The sequence below is a fragment of the Dipodomys merriami genome, unplaced genomic scaffold (assembly GCF_024711535.1).
Source record: "Dipodomys merriami isolate MVZ:Mamm:240054 unplaced genomic scaffold, mDipMer1.0.p SCAF_48, whole genome shotgun sequence".
Taxonomy (NCBI): Eukaryota; Metazoa; Chordata; class Mammalia; order Rodentia; family Heteromyidae; genus Dipodomys; species Dipodomys merriami.
In genome coordinates, this window is record NW_027206046.1 from 3,338,855 (window position 1) to 3,356,761 (window position 17,907).

A 17,907-nucleotide genomic window follows, 5' to 3' on the forward strand; every position below is an offset into this window, starting at 1 on the left:
ATTAAAAATTGAAGCCATGTGCCAGTGGCTTATGCCTGTAATCCTTGCTACTCAGGAGGCTGACATCTGAAGATCATGGTTTGAAGCCAACCTGGGCAGAAAAGTTCTTGAAACTACCATCTCCACAATTAACTACCAAAAAAGCTGGAACTGGAACTGTCGCTCAAGTGGTAAAGTGCCAGCCTTGAGCACAAAAGCACAATGACAGCACCCAGGTTCTGAGTTCAAGCCCCGGGACTGATGTGTACGTATGCATACAGTCTGGGCACACACAGTTATACCCACAAGATGGACACTGGATATCACAAGGTGAGAACTCATTTTATCTCTCTTTGGTACTTTGGAAAGAACTCAAGGCCTGGCACTAGAGATCGGAGCTTTAACCAGGAGCCACAGTCAACCCTCGTCTTTGAAAATGCAAATTAACCACCTCCCTAGAGGAAGGAAGTAGGCTGAGCTCCCCAGTCAGTAAAAAGCGGAGATACTGTAGGATCTTGAGGGAAGGGAGGGAGACAGGGGAATTCCTTTTAAGTCAATTTAGTAAAGCATGGGAGCGGTGGTGATTAAGCCTGATGGGTCGGAGGCCTGTGAAGGATGGTGGGGTATCCGAGGGTTCAAGAGATTGTTACCATCTGGAGGCGCTAGAGGTTGGAAGTACCTGGAAAACTGGGTGAAGTGAAGCAGGCATTGTGGATTGGTAGCGCCCTGATTGACAGGAGGCAGGGACTAAACCTAGGCTTGGCAATGGAGGGGGTGCGGATGAAAGGAAACTAGGGTACTTGTGGTCTTGCCACTGATAAGTGTGGATCTGCAGCCCAGGGTAGGAGCTCAATCATTATTTACCCAACAAATGAATGGGTCCTTCCTTGGGAAAGCCATCGCCGCCCATCTTTAGGTCTCAGTGAAATGGGCAGGTTAGGATGGAAATGATAAATGATGGAGAAGAAAACCATGCCACAGTATGGCAGCGCTGGGCACACAGGTCCTCAGAGGGGCATCACTATCCAAGGTCTAAGATCCGACCAGGTTTTTCCAAGTCCACCGCCACAGGGCGCCGCTTCCAGCCCAAATCCACGGGTTGAGATCTAGTTTGCCCCGGGTAGTGAGGACAGGAATTAGGGGCCAGGCAGATGACACCCGCGCCCCGCCCGCCCCCTTATACCCCCCCCCAGCCCGGCCCGGGTTCCCCCTCACCTCTCCGCAGTGACGATGATGCCATGGGCCGGGCCTTGGTTCCCTTAGATCACAGGAATTCAGGGGCGCAGGTGAACCCCACTGATGGTCGGAATCTCAAGTAGGACAAGAAGCCAAAGCGGGTGTGTGTGTGGGGGGGTGCACAGAGAAGTCCAGAGCCCAAAGGGCGCAGAACCCATCGGGGTTCCGCCCCGAGCGCCCGGCTCCGCGCGGGGACTGTCGGGTCCCCCAGGTCCTTTCCCCTCGGGGCTGGGAGCCTGAGGTCAAAGAGGAAAAGTGATTTCCTCAAGGTCACTCAGCGGAACCACCCCGAGGCCGAGTCGAAGAAGCCTCTAGGTCATCGGTCCCCGGGTCCCCCGCCGCAGATCCGCGTCCTTCCTCCGCCCGGCCCCCCACCCCACCCCCTGCGCAGCTTCCCGCGGCTCCGGTTTCGGGGGCAGAGCGCACCGACTGGAAGCCGGCGAGTAATTTGGAGGTGAAGTGGGGGGGTGCGCCGAACACCCCTGGATTTCCGATCAGGCGATCACGAGAACCCCGTTTTCGACGCCTCGGATTCCGGGGCCGCTGTGTGGGGTGAGGGGGGGAGCGGGCCGTGGTGGGGAGGGGGGCGCGGAGATGCCCCGCACCAGCCTGCGTCCCCTTCCCTCCCGTGGGCAAGGGCCAGCGCGGCGGCGGCTCCTTTAAGAAAAGTTCGCGGGGCGAGTTCATCAAAGTTTAAAAAGTGGTGGCTGAGGAGAGAATGGAGGCGGATAGAACTCTGAGAGGGGACCGGCCGAGCGGAGGAAGAGGAGGAGGAAGAGGAGGGGAAGGAGGAGGAGGAGAGGGGCCTGGCCCTCGCGGCGGGCCGGCCGGCGCGCCCCGGCCAGGGCGAGTCCCGCGGTGGGCGGCCGGGGATTGGCTGAAGGCGGGAGGGCGAGGGGGCGTGGCCGGCCGGGCCCCAGCTGAGGCGGGTTCCGCCCCCTCCTCCCCCGCCCCCCCCCTCCCCTCAGCCGCCGCGGCCGCACTCGCGGGTCGCAGTGAAAAGGCGGAGGCGGCGGCCGCTCGGGCTCCGCTCGCGTTTCCAGCACCTTCCCCTCCCCCGCCGCACCCCCTCCCCACCGCCGGCACCCGCTCAACTTGAGGTGACCACCCCCCCCCACTCCCGAGTGCCCCTGCCCACCTCCCCCCCCGCCCTTCCCACGCCGGGCCGGCGCGCGCTCGCCCGCCCTCCGCGCCCCTCCCCGCCGCCCTCCGCCCGCACTCACACCATGAGCAGCGGCCTGAAGCCAGACGGCGAGCTCGGCCCCAGCGCGGGCTCCGGCACGGGCTCCGGCGGCAGCCTGGAGGAAGAGGTGGGTGTGCAGCCCCCGGGGGTGTTCGCCGACGTGCCGCACGCCGAGGTGGGCGTGTGGGGTTCCCCCGGTCCCCCCCCCCACACACACACAGCACGCGCGAGGCCGGTGCGGCCGCCTTCCCGCCGCCGCTGCCCTTCGCCCCCGGGGAGGAGCAGCGCGTGCCCGGCGGGCGGCCCGGGCTGCTCCGCCGCGCGGGCTCCCCGGTGTTCGAGGAGGGGCCGCGCCGCCTCCCGTCCGTCCGTCTGTCCGTCCGTGCGTGCGTCCCGAGGTGGGCTCCCCGCGCCGCCGCGCCTGGGAAGACAGATCTGGCTGCGGGGCGAACGTGGCGGGCTCGCGGCCCCGCGGGGTGGTCGGGACCCCCGTGGTGACGCCTTGCCGGGGCGGTGTGTTCACTCCCCAGCCTTCCCACCTCCGTCCCTCCCTCCCGGTGACCTTGGAGGCCCGGGGCCGGCCGGCCTGCACCTCGGGGCGGGCCGGTTCTCCCGACCACTCCAGAACTTGCAAGTTTGGCCCGTGGTGAGCACACAGTTGGCGTTTAGTTTGGAAGGAGATGGAGAAAAGACATCTCAAGGGCTTCGTTTGCTGCCGCTGGGTTTTTTGCCCTGGGAGCTAAGGCAGCACCCCGAAAAAAAAAAAAAGCTAGCCTGGGTTCGATCCTGCCTGTCTCTTTCTGCCGGCTGAATGAACAAAAGGAATCGGCAGCTTCGGCGGTGAATGGGATGGGGGGGGGGAGAAAGGGGGGAAGGTGGTGGGTTAAAGCCTTTAAATCCTTCGGCAGTGGGGTTTGGATGGGGTGGCTTGGTGGGTAGAGGCGCTAACCAGAGGGGGAAAAGCGTCAAGGTACCGAGTTCGAGTCCCAGTCTCAAACCAAACATGAAAAAGCCATCAGCGAATAGGAATTAGGTCGTCTTAGACGGAAGACAGATCTGTCAGCTCCGAAAGGCGCCTCTGGCCTCTGCTGTGTCACTCCTGGGCTGAGAGACCCCTTCCTGTCCCTCCCTGGCATGTTCTTGGCCCAGGAAACCAAAGGCCAGTTATCCATTTTGAGCGCCTTTCCCCTTGGCCTAGGGAGAAACCACAGATCTCCCTGGTGGGGGCTGGTGTCTAGCCACTCCTGGTACTATGGGTTTGGTAGGGAATGGCACAAAGACCCTCTACTGGGCTGAGCTCAGCACACCAGCTCTTACCTGCTGCCAGTCCTAGACCACCAATGACATGACAGACTCCAGACTTATGTCTGGATCTCTGGTTTTGAGGGTAAGAAGAAGGGAAGTAGTATATACAGCTTGTCATTCCGAAGGTGGAGAGGAAGGGCCTCACATCTGTCCATTAGTGGTTGTGTTTGTTTTAGGTCCCATAGGCTTTGTCCTCCTGGCACCTTGGTATCTGCAGGTGCTTGGCTTTTGTGGGACCCTCACTCTATCCTGGCTACTTGGTTTCTCCTGAGAGATGGAGGAATGGTAGGGTTGCTGGTGTGTTTGCATTGTGCCTGCCTTACCTCTCTTCGGGTGGAAATTGGAGGAGGGCAGTATCTCCTATGGGCAAGGACCCCAAACCCCACTTTCATTTATTTAACAGGTTGACTTGAGCAAGGACATCTCCCTAAAGGAAAGCTTGGGGGTCAGCCGATCAACCCCTAGAGCCACCACACCCTGGATTTCTGAAAGAATAAAACCATGTGGCCACACTAAAGTTGGGGAGGGTGCAGCATTTGAGGTTTTGGCTGCTTTTTAAAAAAATTGTTAATTGCCCTTTTGGGAGAGAGGAAAGGATCCTTAAAAAGTAGCTGGGCACTTAATGGCTCCTGCCAGTAATCCTAGCTATTCAGAAGGCTGCAAGCCAACCAAGGCAGGAAAGCCTGTAAGACTTTTTTTTGTTTGTTTGTTTTTGTTTTTGTTTTTGTCGGTCGTGGGGCTTGAACTCTGGGCCTGGGCGCTGTCCCTCAGCTCTTCAGCTCAAGGCGAGCGCTCTACCACTTGAGCTACAGCGCCACTTCCGGTTTTCTGGTGGTTTATTGGAGATAGGAGTCTCACGGTCTCTCCTGCCCGGGCTGGCTTTGAACGGAGATCCTCAGATCTCAGCCTCCTGAGTAGCTAGGATTACAGGCGTGAGCCACCAGCGCCCGGCTGCCTGTAAGACTCTTATCTCTAATTAACTACCCAAGAAAGCTGGAGGTGGAGCTGTGGATCCAGTGATAGAGTGCCTAGGCCTTGAGTTCAAGCCCAAGGACCAAAACAAGGCGGGGGGGGGGGGGCGGGTAATGCCTACATGGGCTCTGCACTGATGGTTCACAGTCTATGAGAGTAGCACTTGGAGAGGGGCTCTGGCTTGTCTTTAGCGGAGATCTTAAAGGTAGCCTTGGGATCTCCTGGTGCCTAGTGTCTGCTCAGGCCTGGTGAGAACAAGTGTGAGTTCCTCTCCTCATCAGCTTTCTGAAGAGTGGGCCAAAAACTCTGCTGGGGGTACCTTGTCATTATGGTGAAGGACTTGTCTTTGCCCTTCTGTTAGGATGCACCACTAGGCAGTAAGCTCTTCAATCCCTAAAAGTCATTTTCCAGAGAGTTATTTGTTTGTATTTTTCTTGCCAGTCATGGGGCTTGAACTCAGGGCCTGGACATTGTCCCTGAGCTCTTTCACTTAAGACTAGTGCTCTAGCCGGGCACTGGTGGCTCACGCATATAATCCTAGCTACTAAGGAGGCTGAGATCTGAGGATCTCCGTTCAAAGCCAGCCTGGGCAGGAGAGACTGTGAGACTCCTATCTCCAATAAACCACCAGAAAACCGGAAGTGGCGCTGTAGCTCAAGTGGTAGAGCGCTCATCTTGAGTTGAAGAGCTGAGGGACAGCACTCAGGCCCAGAGTTCAAGCCCCACTACCGACAAAAAAAAAGACTAGTGCTCTACCATTTTGAGCCACAGCTCTGCTTCCAGTTTTCTGGTGGTTAATTGGAGATAATAAGAGTGTCACAGACTTCCCTGCTTTGAACCAGGATCCTCAGACCTCTGCCTCCTGAGTAGCTAGGATTACAGGAATGAGTAGTTTTTTGTGTGTTTGTTAATATTTGTGTGGTATAGTGCCATGGCTGATCCAGGCTGGCTCTTGCCAATCAGCTTTGGAGGTTGGCTGGAGCAAGCCTAGAAAACCAAGGAATCTACTGCTCATCCTAACATGTCAGTTTCCCGGAAGTTCTGGATCAGAGGTGAAAGGGAGTGTGTTTTCATAGATCTGAGGAGGACCAGTGAGTGGCTGCTTCTCTTCAATGGACTCAATTTTATGTAGCCTCAACTTTCCTTTCTTGCCTCCCTTCCAATGGGGGTTCCTTTTTTTCTGGATCAGGAATTAGGAATGCAGCTAAAAAGGCTGGGAGGTGAAGTGGACTTGCTGGGAGGTGGTGGGAGGATGTCCTTACTTGGTATCACGGCACCCATGGAGAGGTTAGAGGTGCCCTCCCTGAAAGAGATGGTGGGAGAACAGGAGGTTGTTAGGCTTGTGAGGGTGGTTATTGGCATCGCTAGAAGCCATGTATGAAAGTGGGGAGGCTGAGAGGCAGGGGGATCAAGAGTTTGAGGCCAGCTTGTGTTACACAGTAAGATCCTGTCTCCAGAAAAAGAAAATGAGGGGAACCTTATGGCTTATTTGGGTTAATTACCAAAGTGTGCTGTATTGTGAAGATGGTAAGATGAGGGGGGGAGGTGAGGAGAAGAGTGACATTTTCTGGCCACTTGGTAAAATGTGTTAAAAGCTTTGATAACCTTTGAAAGCTAAGGAAGGCAGCAGGGATCTAAAAGGAGGAAGGAGCTGCCCGTCCCTTTTAGCCTATGGGTGTACCTTCCCCCAGGTGGGTCTTCCTGGAGCTAGAGTACCAGGTGAGTTAACAGAACCTGAAAACCCTGCTCCAGGTAGGCTTATGTTGGTACTGCTGAAGCCTAGACCCAAGCCTGGCCCATCTTAGGGATTCTCCAGGGATATCTCTGTAGTTATGGTATCTCTGCAGGGAGACATATATGTATGTATGGATGAATGTATTTATTTAGAGACAAGGTTTTACTGTGTGGCCCAGGCTAGGCTCCTGCTTCAGCTTTCCGAGTACTTTGTTGTAGGTCTGTCCACCATGTGGATCTTGTGGTTTTTATTTTTAAAATGGAGACCTAGCCCGGCACTGGTGGCTCATGCCTGTTACCCTACCTACTCAGGAGGCTGTGGTCTGAGGATTGTGGTTCAAAACCAGCCTCAATAGCCTTGGAGGCTCTTTTTTTTTTTTTGCCAGTCGTGGGGATTGAACTCTGGGCCTGGGTGCTGTCCCTCAGCTCTTCAGCTCAAGGCCAGCACTCTACCACTTGAGCCACGTGCCACTTCTGGCTTTTTTCTGCTTATGTGGTGCTGAGGAATCGAACCCAGGGCCTCAAGCATGCAAGGCAAGCAAGCACTCTACCACTGAGCCACCTTCCCAGCCCGCCTTGGAGACTCTTATCTCCATTTAAATCGCAGAAAAAGCAGAAAGTGGCACTGTGGCTCTAGTGGTAGAGCGCTAGCCTTGAGCAAAAAAGAGTTTGGGGACAATATCCAAGCCCAGAGTTCAAGCCCCAGGATTGGCACACACACACACAAATAACCCCCCACAAAACAATAACTAAAATGGAGACCTTCCTGCCAGGCACCACCAGTGGCTCACGTGTGTACTCCTAGCCACTCAGAAGGCTGAGATCTGAGGATGGAGGTTTGAAGGGGCAAGAAAGCCTCTGAGACTTTTTTTTTGGGGGGGGAGTCCGGTCATGGGGCCTGAACTCTGGGCGCTGTCCCTCAGCTCTTCAGCTCAAAGTTAGCGCTCTACCCTTTGAGCCACAGCGCCACTTCCAGCTTTTTTCTTTTTGCTTATGTGGTGCTGAGGAATCAAACCCAGGGCCTCAGGCATGCAGGGCAAGCACTCTACCACTGAGCCACCTTCCCAGCCCACTTTTTTTTTTTCCCCAGTCAGTTGTGCTTGATCTCAAGATCTGGGCACTGTCCCTGAGCTCTTTAGCTCAAGGCCAGCACTCTACCACTTTGAGCCCCAGCTCTACTTCTGGTTTTCTGGTGGCTAATTGAAGATAAGAGTCTCGTAGACTTTCCTGCCTATGCTGTGCTGGCTTTGAATCAAGATCCTTAAATCTCAGCCTCCTGAGTGGCTAGGATTACAGTCAATAGTTAACAGCCATCAGCGCTATAGTTAACAGCCATCAGCGCTCAGCTCCAGGAGACGCTTATCTCCAATTAACAGTAAAAAAGTTGGAAGTGGAGCTGGGATTCCAGTGATAGAGTGCTAGCCTTGAGCATGAGTTCAAGCCCCATGATGAGCAGGAAAAAAAAAATGGAGACTTCTACCATTACTTAGTCATACTAAGTAATTTTTTTTTTTTGGGGGGGGGTCCGGTCGTGGGGCCTGAACTCAGCCTGGGTGCTGTCCCTCAGCTCTTCAGCTCAAGGCTAGCACTCTACCACTTGAGCCACAATGCCACTTCTGGCTTTTTTCCCCCTACTTATGTGGTGCTGAGGAACCTAACCCAGGGGCCTCAAGCATGCAAGGTGAGCACTGTACCACTGAGCCACCTTCCCAGCCCCCTAAGTAATTTTTTTAATCCCCCCACTCCCCCCTTTTTTTTTTTTTGCTGGTCAGGATGCTTGAACTCTGGGCCTGGGCACTGTCCCTCAGCTCTTCAGCTCAAGGCTACCACTTGAGCCGTAATACCACTTCTGGCTTTTTTTCTTTATGTGATGTTGAGGAATCGAACCCATGGCCTCATGCATGCTAGGCAAGCACTCTACCACTTTCCAATCCCCCTCCTCCTCCCCCTGCCCTTTTTTTTTTTTCAGCAGTCTTAGGGTTTAAATCAGGGCTTTGTGTTTTTTACTAGGCAAATGCATTACCACTTGAGCCATTCTTGTAGCCACAGAATAATATTTAAGTTTTTATTGTTATAAAGGTGATGTACGGAGGGGTTACATTTACATAAGTAATCCTAATCCATAAAATAATTTTCAAACTACTTCATTGAAATATGATACACACAAAGCTGTGCATACTTGGGCTGAGAAGGTGGCTCAGTGGTAGAGCACTTGCCTTGCATGCCTGAGGCCCTGGGTTCGATTCCTCAGCACCACATAAGCAAAAAGAAAAAAGCCGGAAGTGGCGCTGTGGCTCAAGTGGTGGAGCGCTAGCCTTGAGCTGAAGAGCTGAGGAACAGGGCCCAGGCCCAGAGATCAGGCCCCACGACCAGACCCCCCCCCCAAAAAAAAAAAAAAGCTGTGCATTCTTCATATATTTAATTTGATAAGCTTGGAGATCTGCTTCTAGTATTTTGTAGGGGTGGGAGTGGGATACTAGGGGTTGAACCCAAGACAAATGATCCACCACTGAGCTACCTCCCCAGTCCCTACCAGTAATTTTTTGTTTTGTTTTGTTTTGGCCAGTCTTGGGGCTTGAACTCAGGGCCTGGGCACTATCCCTGCACTTCTTTTGTTCAAGGCTAGCACTCTACCACTTGAGTCACAGCACCACTTCCAGCTTTTTCTGTTTACGTGGTACTGAGGAATGGAACTCAGGCTCATGCATGCTAGGCAAAGCACTCTACCACCAGCCCACATTCCCAGCCCCTGGTTCTTTTGTTGTTGGTGGTGGTGGTTGTAGGGCTTGAACTGAGGGCCTGAACACTGTTCTTGAGCTTTTGTGCTCAAGGCTAGCACTCGGCTTTGAGCCACAGCTCCACTTCCAGTTTTCTGGTAGTTAATTGGAGATAAGAGACTCATGGACTTCCTGCCCAGGCTGGCTTTGAACTGAGATCCTCTGACCCCAGCCTCTTGAGTAGGATTATAGGTGTGAGCCACCAGTGCCTTCCTAGTAATGCTGTTTTTGGGGGTTTTTTTGTTTGTTTGTTTTTGTTCTTTGAACAAAAGGGCTTGAACTCAGGGCCTGAGCTCTTTTGCTCACAGCTCACGCTCTACCACTTTGAGCCACAGTGCCACTTCTGGTTTTCTGGAGGGAGGTAAAAGTCTCAATGGACTTTTCCTGCCCAGGCTGGCATTGAACAGCAATCCTCTGATCTCACCCTCCTGAGTAGCTATGATTACATGTATGAACCACCAGCTCCTGGCAGTAATTCTGGTTAAGATAGATCTCACAGGCTCATGTTGGCCTCAGACTTTTGATCCTCCTGCTTTAGCCTCTTGAGATCTGGGACTATAGGCATGGGTGTTACGCCCATCTCTACAGTAATATTTATTTGTGAACGTCCCTAAGTGGTGGGGCTTTGGTATTTGGATTCTGGGGTTTAGGGTATAAGAGGTAAAGAAGTGATATGCTAGCCTAATTAATGGCAAGCTACAGAAGGCAGGGAGGGGTTAATGGCAGCTAAGGACCTACAATTTGCTCTAAGATTGTTGCCCTTTTTTTTTTTTTTTCCAATGTAGCTGAGTCAAGTGGATATGTTCTTAGAGGGATGTCAGGAAGCAACCAGGCCCTGGGTACCACTGAGAGATAGAGGTTAGCCATTCTCTAACTGTGGTCAATAGGAGGTTATTACACCTGTGCAGGTGGAAAAAGCCAGGGTTGGTCTCCATCAGTGTGAAGGAATCCCAGAGCTTGTGTGTCACTTAGGCAACTCCCCTTTTCTCTAACATCAAAAGCATTAGTAAGAAGCTGCAGTGTAGGGCTGGGAAGGTGGCTCAGTGGTAGAGCACTTGCCTTGCATGCATGAGGTCCTGGGTTCGATTCCTCAGCACCACATAAGCAAAAACAAAAAAGCCGGAAGTGGCGTTGTGGCTCAACTGGTAGAGCGCTAGCCTTGAGCTGAAGAGCTGAGGGACAGCACCCAGGCCCAGAGTTCAAGCCCCACAACTGAACCCTCCCCCCCCCCCAAAAAAAAAAAAAAGCTGCAGTGTCTTGGTGTTTTGTCTACAGGCTTTTTTAAGTATGAGGAAAATGAGGCATCTATGCGTCTGGACACTGTATGTGTGTGTATGATGTGTGTATATCTTTGAGTAAATGACTGATTAGAGAGTATGTACTACTAATAAGCCTACCTGTATAGTTTTTGTGCCAGATATTGTGTAAAGTAAAAGTAATCACTTTTTTTTTTTTTTTTTTTTTTTTTGGTCAGCCATGAGGCTTGAATTCGACCTGGGCACTGTCCATGAGCTCTTTTGTTCAAGGCTAGTCTGCTATCACTTTGAGCCAGAGATCCACTTCTGGTTTTCTGGAGGTTAATTGGAGATAAGGATCTCATAGGCTGCCTAGGCTGGCTTTGAACCTTGATCTTCAGATCAAGGTTGGCTAGGATTACAAGCATCAGCCACCAGCATCCCCTTTACTTTTTTTTTTTTTTTTTTTTTTTAATATCTGCTACTGGGCTTTGAATTCAGTTCTTTTTCTTTTTTGTCGGTCATGGGGCTTGAACTCTGGGCCTGGGTGCTGTCCCTCAGCTCTTCAGCTCAAAGCTAGCGCTATACTACTTGAGCTACAGCGCCACTTCTGTTGGGCTTTGAATTCAGAAACTTTGTGTTTGCTTGCTAGCTTGATGCTCCACATGCCTCCAGTTCTTTTTTTTTTTTTTTGGTCGTGGGGCTTGAACTCTGGGCTTGGGCACTGTCCCCGTACTCTTCAGCTCAAGGCCAGTGCTCTACTGCTTGAACCATAGCACCACTTCTGGTTTTCTAGTGGTTTATTGGAGATAAGAGTCTCATGGAGTTTCCTGCCCCAGCTGGTTTTGAACTGTGATCCTCAGACCTCAGCCTCCTGAGTAGCTGCTGCCTCCAGTTCTTAATTTTCCATTTGTATTATCACTTAAGTGATAATCACTTTTATTAAGTGGGGAGGTTGCTGTTGCAGCCTAGAGTTTGCTCCTAACTGTAGTTGCTATTCTGTTGATTTTTGTTTGTGGTTTTTTTGTTCTTGTTTTTTGGACCAGTCCTAGGGCTTTAACTCAGGATTTGGGTGCTGACTTTGAGCCTAGTGACACTTCCAGTTTTCTGGTGGTTAATTGGAGATAAGAGTCTCAGGGAGTTACTTACCTGGGCTGGTTTTGAACCACAATTCTCATATCTTAGCCTCCTGAATAGCTAGGATTACAGGCATGCACCACCAGTGTCTGGCGTGGGGATAGGGCTTTGAGTTTATTCCTGGGTTGGCCTGGACCATGGTCCTCCTGTTTTTAGCAATTCCTTCATAACTGGAATGACAGGCTCTTAACACCATTCCCAGATAGTGATTGAGAAGAGGTTCTGAGAACTTTTTGCCCCGGCTGGCTTTGAACTGTGATCCTTCCCATTTCCCTTCCCTAAGTAGTTAGTATCACCGTGGTGAACTATTATAACCACTTTGCTTTGCTGTCTTATCTACAGAAATGGTACTCTCCTGTCACTCTGGATGCATTCTCTTAATCCCTTCTTCTGACTTGTAGGTATCCTGTCTCCTTTGTCCCAGCGAGCACTAGCTTCTAAATCGCATTCAGGGCTTGAATGTGCTGGCTGTTTCTGGGGGCTGGCGAGTCCTGTACATAATGGTACAATGTGAACTGAGACTGCTGAACTTTTACCCTTCTGATCTTGATCCACTTTCCTCCATTGGGCCCTGGACAGTCCTGAGAGGAAGGTGGGGAGGCATCTCTTCCAGTGACTGAGCTGCTGGCCCAATCCACCCTCCTCTGGTCATGCAGACCTGAATTAGATTTTTGGGTTGGCACAGCTTAGCTGCAGTGGCCACACCCAGTGCCTTGTCATCCCTTCTCCATCGGACCATGGCTGCTCCAGCCCTAGCAAAGGCATGGAAGCTGTCACTACACTTCAGAGGCTCAGGTGCCACAAGAACTGGACAGCCTGTAAGGCCTGACCGCCAGAACCCTGTCCACTACCAGCCAGGGACCAGCATAGCCTCCTTGCTTTCTGCCTTTTCCCACATTGCACACTTGTAGGGGAAGAGTGGTTGTCTCTGAGGTGTACCAGGCTACACAGCTGGGAGAAGCCCACTAGTGGATCTATGTGTGACTGGGCCCATCTGCCATGACTCTCTCAAATTGAGCTGAAGTTCTTGACTGTCACAAGCTGTTAGACTACCCAGGGAAAGAGGCAAGACCTGACGTGGCCAGGCCATGGTAGAAATGTCTGAAGTACTTAGCCTCTTGCTAAATGGCCCACTCTCTTCTCCACATCCACAGATGGATCTTAGATGTGCTCCCCCCTGCCTCTGTCTTAGGGCTTGAACTCAGGGCCTGGGTACTGTCCCTGAGCTTCTTTTGCTCAGAGCTAGTGCTCTGTCACTTCAGCCACTGTGCCACTTGCAGCCTTTTTGAGTATTTTATTGGAGATAAGAGTTTCATGTGCTTTCCTGCCCAGGTTGGCTTTGAAGTGTAGTCCTCAGATCTCAGCCTCCTGAGTAGCTAGGATTACAGACGTGAGCCAACAGCTCTTGCCTTGGACCTTTGGTTTTTATTTTGTGGTGAAGAGGATACTGGAAAGCACCCAGACCATTTTTGAGGCCCTTTGGTACTATAGAGGTCTGTACCTCCCCCCAACCCTCCCTCCTTTTTTTTGTTTCAAGTACTGGGGCTTGAACTCAGGGCCAGGGCACTGTCCCTGAGTTTCTTTTGTTCAAGGCTAGCACTGTACCACTATAAGCCATAGCATCATTTTTGGCTTTTTCTGTTTATGGGTACTGAGGAATCAAACCCAGGGCTTCATGCATGCTAGGCAAGCACTCTACCACTAAGGTATATTCCCACCCCACTCCCCCCTTTTTGTGACAAAGTCTCATAAGACGACCCTCTGATCCTCCTACTTCAGCCTCCTGAGTGCTGGGATTGCAGGTGAGTGCCACTACATTTGCTGTTTCCTCTTCTTGGTGTGTAGAATTGTGTTATCCAGGTGCTGCTTGGGATGGAGGGATCCTAATAATGCACATGTATGTGACACGAGTTCTGTTAACCAGTATTCAGATCTAAGCATCATCTTCTTTCCTTGAACAGAAGCCCTCTCCCAACAGGAACACTATACTCAGGAACATTATTATGTGTCTGTCTGTCCGTCTGTTGATCTATTTGTCTGTCTGTCTGCCATCTTTTTCTTGTTCTGGGATTTGAACTTGGTACTTCTCATTCCTGCTCACCTTGCTTACGCACAGCACAGCTTGTGCTCTACCATTTGAGCCACACCTAATCTGAGTTTTTGCTAGTTAACTAGAAATAGTCTCATGGACTCTTCTATCAGGGCTGGCTTGGAGCAAGCGTTACACTGGCTCCAACTGCTAACATCTCTTTTTTTTTTTTGTCAGTCATGGGGCTTGAAGGCCTGGGCACTATCTCCAACTGCTAATCTCTCTCTCTCTCTCTCTCTCTCTCTCTCTCTCTCTCTCTCTCTCTCTCTCTCTCTCTCTCTCTCTCTCTCAACTCAGCCTGGGCACTATCCCTCATTTCTTCAGCTCACGCTCTACCACTTGAGCCACAGTGCCACTTCCGGCTTTTTCTGCTTATGTGGTGCTGAGGAATCGAACCCAGGGCCTCATGCATGCAAGGCAAGCGCTCTACCACTGAGCCACCTTCCCAGCCCCTTTACCATCCTCATTGATGCACGCCACAGAGAGTTCTGGAAGCTCAGCACTGTGTGCTCAGACTGGCATAGCATCACGTGTTCTATGTGATTATATGGATTTTGAGTTGCAAGAGGGGGCAAGATTCTTATAGCCCAAAACTTTCACTCCAGATTCTTCTGTGAGAGGATGTGTGGCAGTTGGTGGCCGTTACAACCCTAGGCAGGTGATAGATGTGTATTGGCTGACCACTCTGCCCCAGGTAGATGAATGGAAGCCGCCATGCTGGGGTGCCCAGTGAGCCTTGTCTGGACATTCTGGCCTCCAGCTCTGTCCGCAGCCACATGGAAAGTGGAGAAGAACCCATCTCTAGTAAGCCTGTGATGGCATCAAACCTCTTGCTATTGGTCTAGCCCTCTAAGTGAGGTGACTTAAGTGTATTCACAAGGTAGAAAGCCTTCTGTTCATAGAAGGAGGAGTAGCTTCAAGAATGAGATCTAGAACCTTCCTACTTAGTACTACTTTATGCGTGGCCAGCCCTGCCCCTCTCTCCTGTTGGAGAACCTCTTATCACCTCAGTCTCAGCCTCCCCTGCATATAACCAGAAGTCTAAGGTACGTTGCAGTCTTTGGGAAAAGAGCCCCAAGCTTTGTGAGCCAGTTGGCTTCTTTTGTTGTTGTTGTTGTCAGTAGTGGGCTTTGAAGTCAGGACCTGGGTGCTGTCCCTGAGCCTCTTTGTGTTCAAGGCTAGCACTCTACCACTTGAACCATAGTACCACTTCCGGTTTTTGAGTCTCATGGAAAGACTTTTCCGCCTGGGTGATGCTCAGATCGTAGCCTCCTGAGTAGCTAGGATGACAGGCGTGAGCCACCCACTCCCAGCTTGAACAAGTTGGGCTCCTTTAGCTCTACCACTGGTCAGCCAGGCATCTAATTTCTGAGCTGGTTGCTTTCTCTGGAAAATGAAGTCCCCTACTTGTTCTCCCCATTACTCTCCAAAAGGGTTGTCAGGCAATAGAATGACACTACAAGGTGTGGCCCAGACCAGAGCCTCACAGCCAACCTCTGACGTGGGATTTGGGGCTGGAGTTGGCAGGGCAGGTGGAATTTGAGAACAGACTAGGACTTCCAATCTAGTGGGGTTAGGTGTAATGGTAAGCTGGAGCAAGATGTCAGCAGGCTGGGGGCTGCTGGGAAGAGATCAGGGTGGTCCTGGGGGCACAACTCAGAGTGCATATGCATCCAGGTTCCCATCTACTGTGTGGCTGCCGGGGACTTGCTCTTTCCCTGGTCCTTGTTCAGTGCCTTATAAGTCCTGGGTCTGCGGGCTGTGTTGCTACATTCCATCCGTCTCACGTCAAATGGCCCTACTCAGGACCATCTTTCCCCCTGGGAGGGATGAGAGCAACCTGCTGTGCCAAGCTCAAGAATAGAGCCCCGGCAGAACCCCTCTCTACCCTACACACCAAAGTAAAACCCTGGCCATGGAGATCAAGGTGTGGCAAGCCTAGCATTGGCCCAGCAGGGGTCCTGCTTTAATCCTCGGAGGCTTAGGTCTTACCAACTACCCTCAGCTGCCTCTTCCGTGGCTGCTAGAGTGTGCAGAAGGAGTGAGATGCAGAGCAAATTCTTACCTGAGTCTTCATTTGGCCCCTACCTCCCTTAACAAGTTTGGGGCTAGATGCCAGTGACACTCACACCAGTGATCCTAGCTGCTCAGGAGTCTAAGATCTGAGGATCAAGGTTTGAGGTCAGCTTGAGCAGACACTTATTTCTAATTAACCAACAAATAAAACTGGAAGTAGAGGTGTAGCTCAAATGTTAGAGCATCAACCTTGAGTGCACAAGCCAATCTAGAGGGCAGGCCTTGAGTTCAAGCTCCAGTACTAGCATAAAAAAATAAAATTTAGGGGCTGGGAAGGTGGCTCAGTGGTAGAGCGCTTGCCTTGCATGCATGAGGCCCTGGGTTCGATTCCTCAGCACCACATAAGCAAAAAGAAAAAAGCCAGAAGTGGCGCTGTGGCTCAAGTGGTAGAGCGCTAGCCTTGAGCTGAAGAGCTGAGGGACAGCACCCAGGCCCAGAGTTCAAGCCACATGACTGACCAAAAAAAATAAAATAAAATTTAAAGAGTTTGGTAAAAACGGTGTAGTGTTTGTGCAGCCAGCTACTCTGGAGGCTGAGGCAGGACCATTGCCTTCCTGGGCAACAAGATGAAGCCTAAAGTTTGCTATTTTAGAATCTCTGGAGCGTGAAGGAAACAACCCAACCCTCTCTGTTCTTTATAGCTGAGACAGGAGTGAAGGCCCTGCCGTTGGGACTTTAACCCTGGCGTCTTGACAGTTGTTGTCTTTTCCACTGTAGGCACTCTTCTAATCCCCTCCCCATCCCTCACTCCTCTCCTTTTCTTTTCTTTCTTTCTTTTTTGTGTGCTGACCTGGGGCTTGAACTCTGGGCCAGGCGCTGTTGCGGAGCTTCTTTTGCTCAAGCTAGTACTGTCACTTGAACCACATTTTTACTTTTGGCTTTTTTGGGGGGTAGTTCATTGGAGGTAAATCTCATGGAATTTCCTGCTCTGGCTGGTTTCGACCGTTATCTTCCGATCTCAGCCTCCTGAGTAGCTAGAATTACAGGTGTGAGCCCCTGGTACCTGCCTTTTCATCTTTTTATAAACAGCTCTGCTTCTGACTAAACACTATCCAGTGGAACCTCTGCTACCCCAATGTTCTGCTTCCTTTTCTGCTCAAACGCTGCCTGTTCCTGGATGCCTAAGGCTGATCCCACTGGGTGCAGATTGAGGTAAGATGGAGATCTGCAGAAGAACATTCATTAGCCAATCACCTGGGGATTCTGGAGCTGCTTTTTTACATGGGCAGTGACCGCAAACAGCTCACTAAGACTCCTGGGCCCTTGTTTTCTCCTCTAAAAATAAGGTTTCTTCCAGCTCAAATCTTCTGTATTTGGGTTGCTGCTAAGGGTTGGGAGCAGGGGAAGGATGTGGGAGGGGCTTATAAGAGTCTTGTTTTTCTCTGTTTGGATTTCCCTCTTCTCCCCACCCCCTTCTAAGAAGAGTTTTCCATTCAGTTGACTGGGAGGGCTCTCTCCCAGCACTGAGGAAGCTGGACCTGAGCAAGCAGTTAACTTGAACATTGAAGCCTTTCCTTTACACTTCCAATTCTGCTTTTAGACATGTGGAAAGATTGCCACCAGGGCTAGAAGTATAGCTCTGTGGATGAATGCTTGCATAACATGCATTGTCCTGGGTGCCATTCGTACCTAGTACTTCGAACAAAGATATTGGAGGGGAGATTTAAAGATTTGCTGCGGAGAGTAAAGTAATTCTCTCTTCCTTCCTTTACTTCTTCCTCTTTTTTTCCTTTCTTTCTCTCTCTTTTTTTCCTTTCTTTCTTTCTCTTTCTTTCTCTCTCTTTTTCTCTCTCTCTTTCTCTCTCTCTCTCTTTCTTTCTTTCTTTCTTTCTTTCTTTCTTTCTTTCTTTCTTTCTTTCTTTCTTTCTTTCTTTCTTTCTTTCTTTCTTTCTTTCTTTCTTTCTTTCTTTCTTTCCCAGTCTAGGACTTGAACTCAGGGCCTCATAGTAGAGAAAAATCTGTCCTTTGCAAGGTAGTTCCATGGGTCTAAAGTTCTGTCTTGGCAATCTTAAGGCTGGGTATTTAAAGGTTGTAATTGTCCTTCATAGATAAAGGGGTGTAATGGCTATGGGTGCAGTTTTTGGTTTTGGATTCAGTGTTTGCCTTTTCTTTCCATTCCTAGTAAAATCTGGTGTTTATGGAGCCTGTCCTCGTAGCATATACAGCTTCTCAGTGATGGCGCTA

The 17,907-nt window shown here is 51.1% G+C and overlaps 1 protein-coding gene across 1 annotated transcript in view; it reads left to right on the forward strand.

Annotated features, from left to right (window-relative positions):
* The first annotated feature begins 2,195 nt into the window (after window positions 1-2,195).
* Window positions 2,196-17,907, forward strand: part of Rbpms2 (RNA binding protein, mRNA processing factor 2) — a 29,936-nt gene continuing 14,224 nt past the window's right edge. The window contains exon 1 of the mRNA XM_069995177.1: window positions 2,196-2,525. Coding sequence (XP_069851278.1) covers window positions 2,442-2,525 — 84 coding nt within the window. The 5' untranslated portion in view covers window positions 2,196-2,441. The remainder of the gene's footprint in view (window positions 2,526-17,907) is intronic.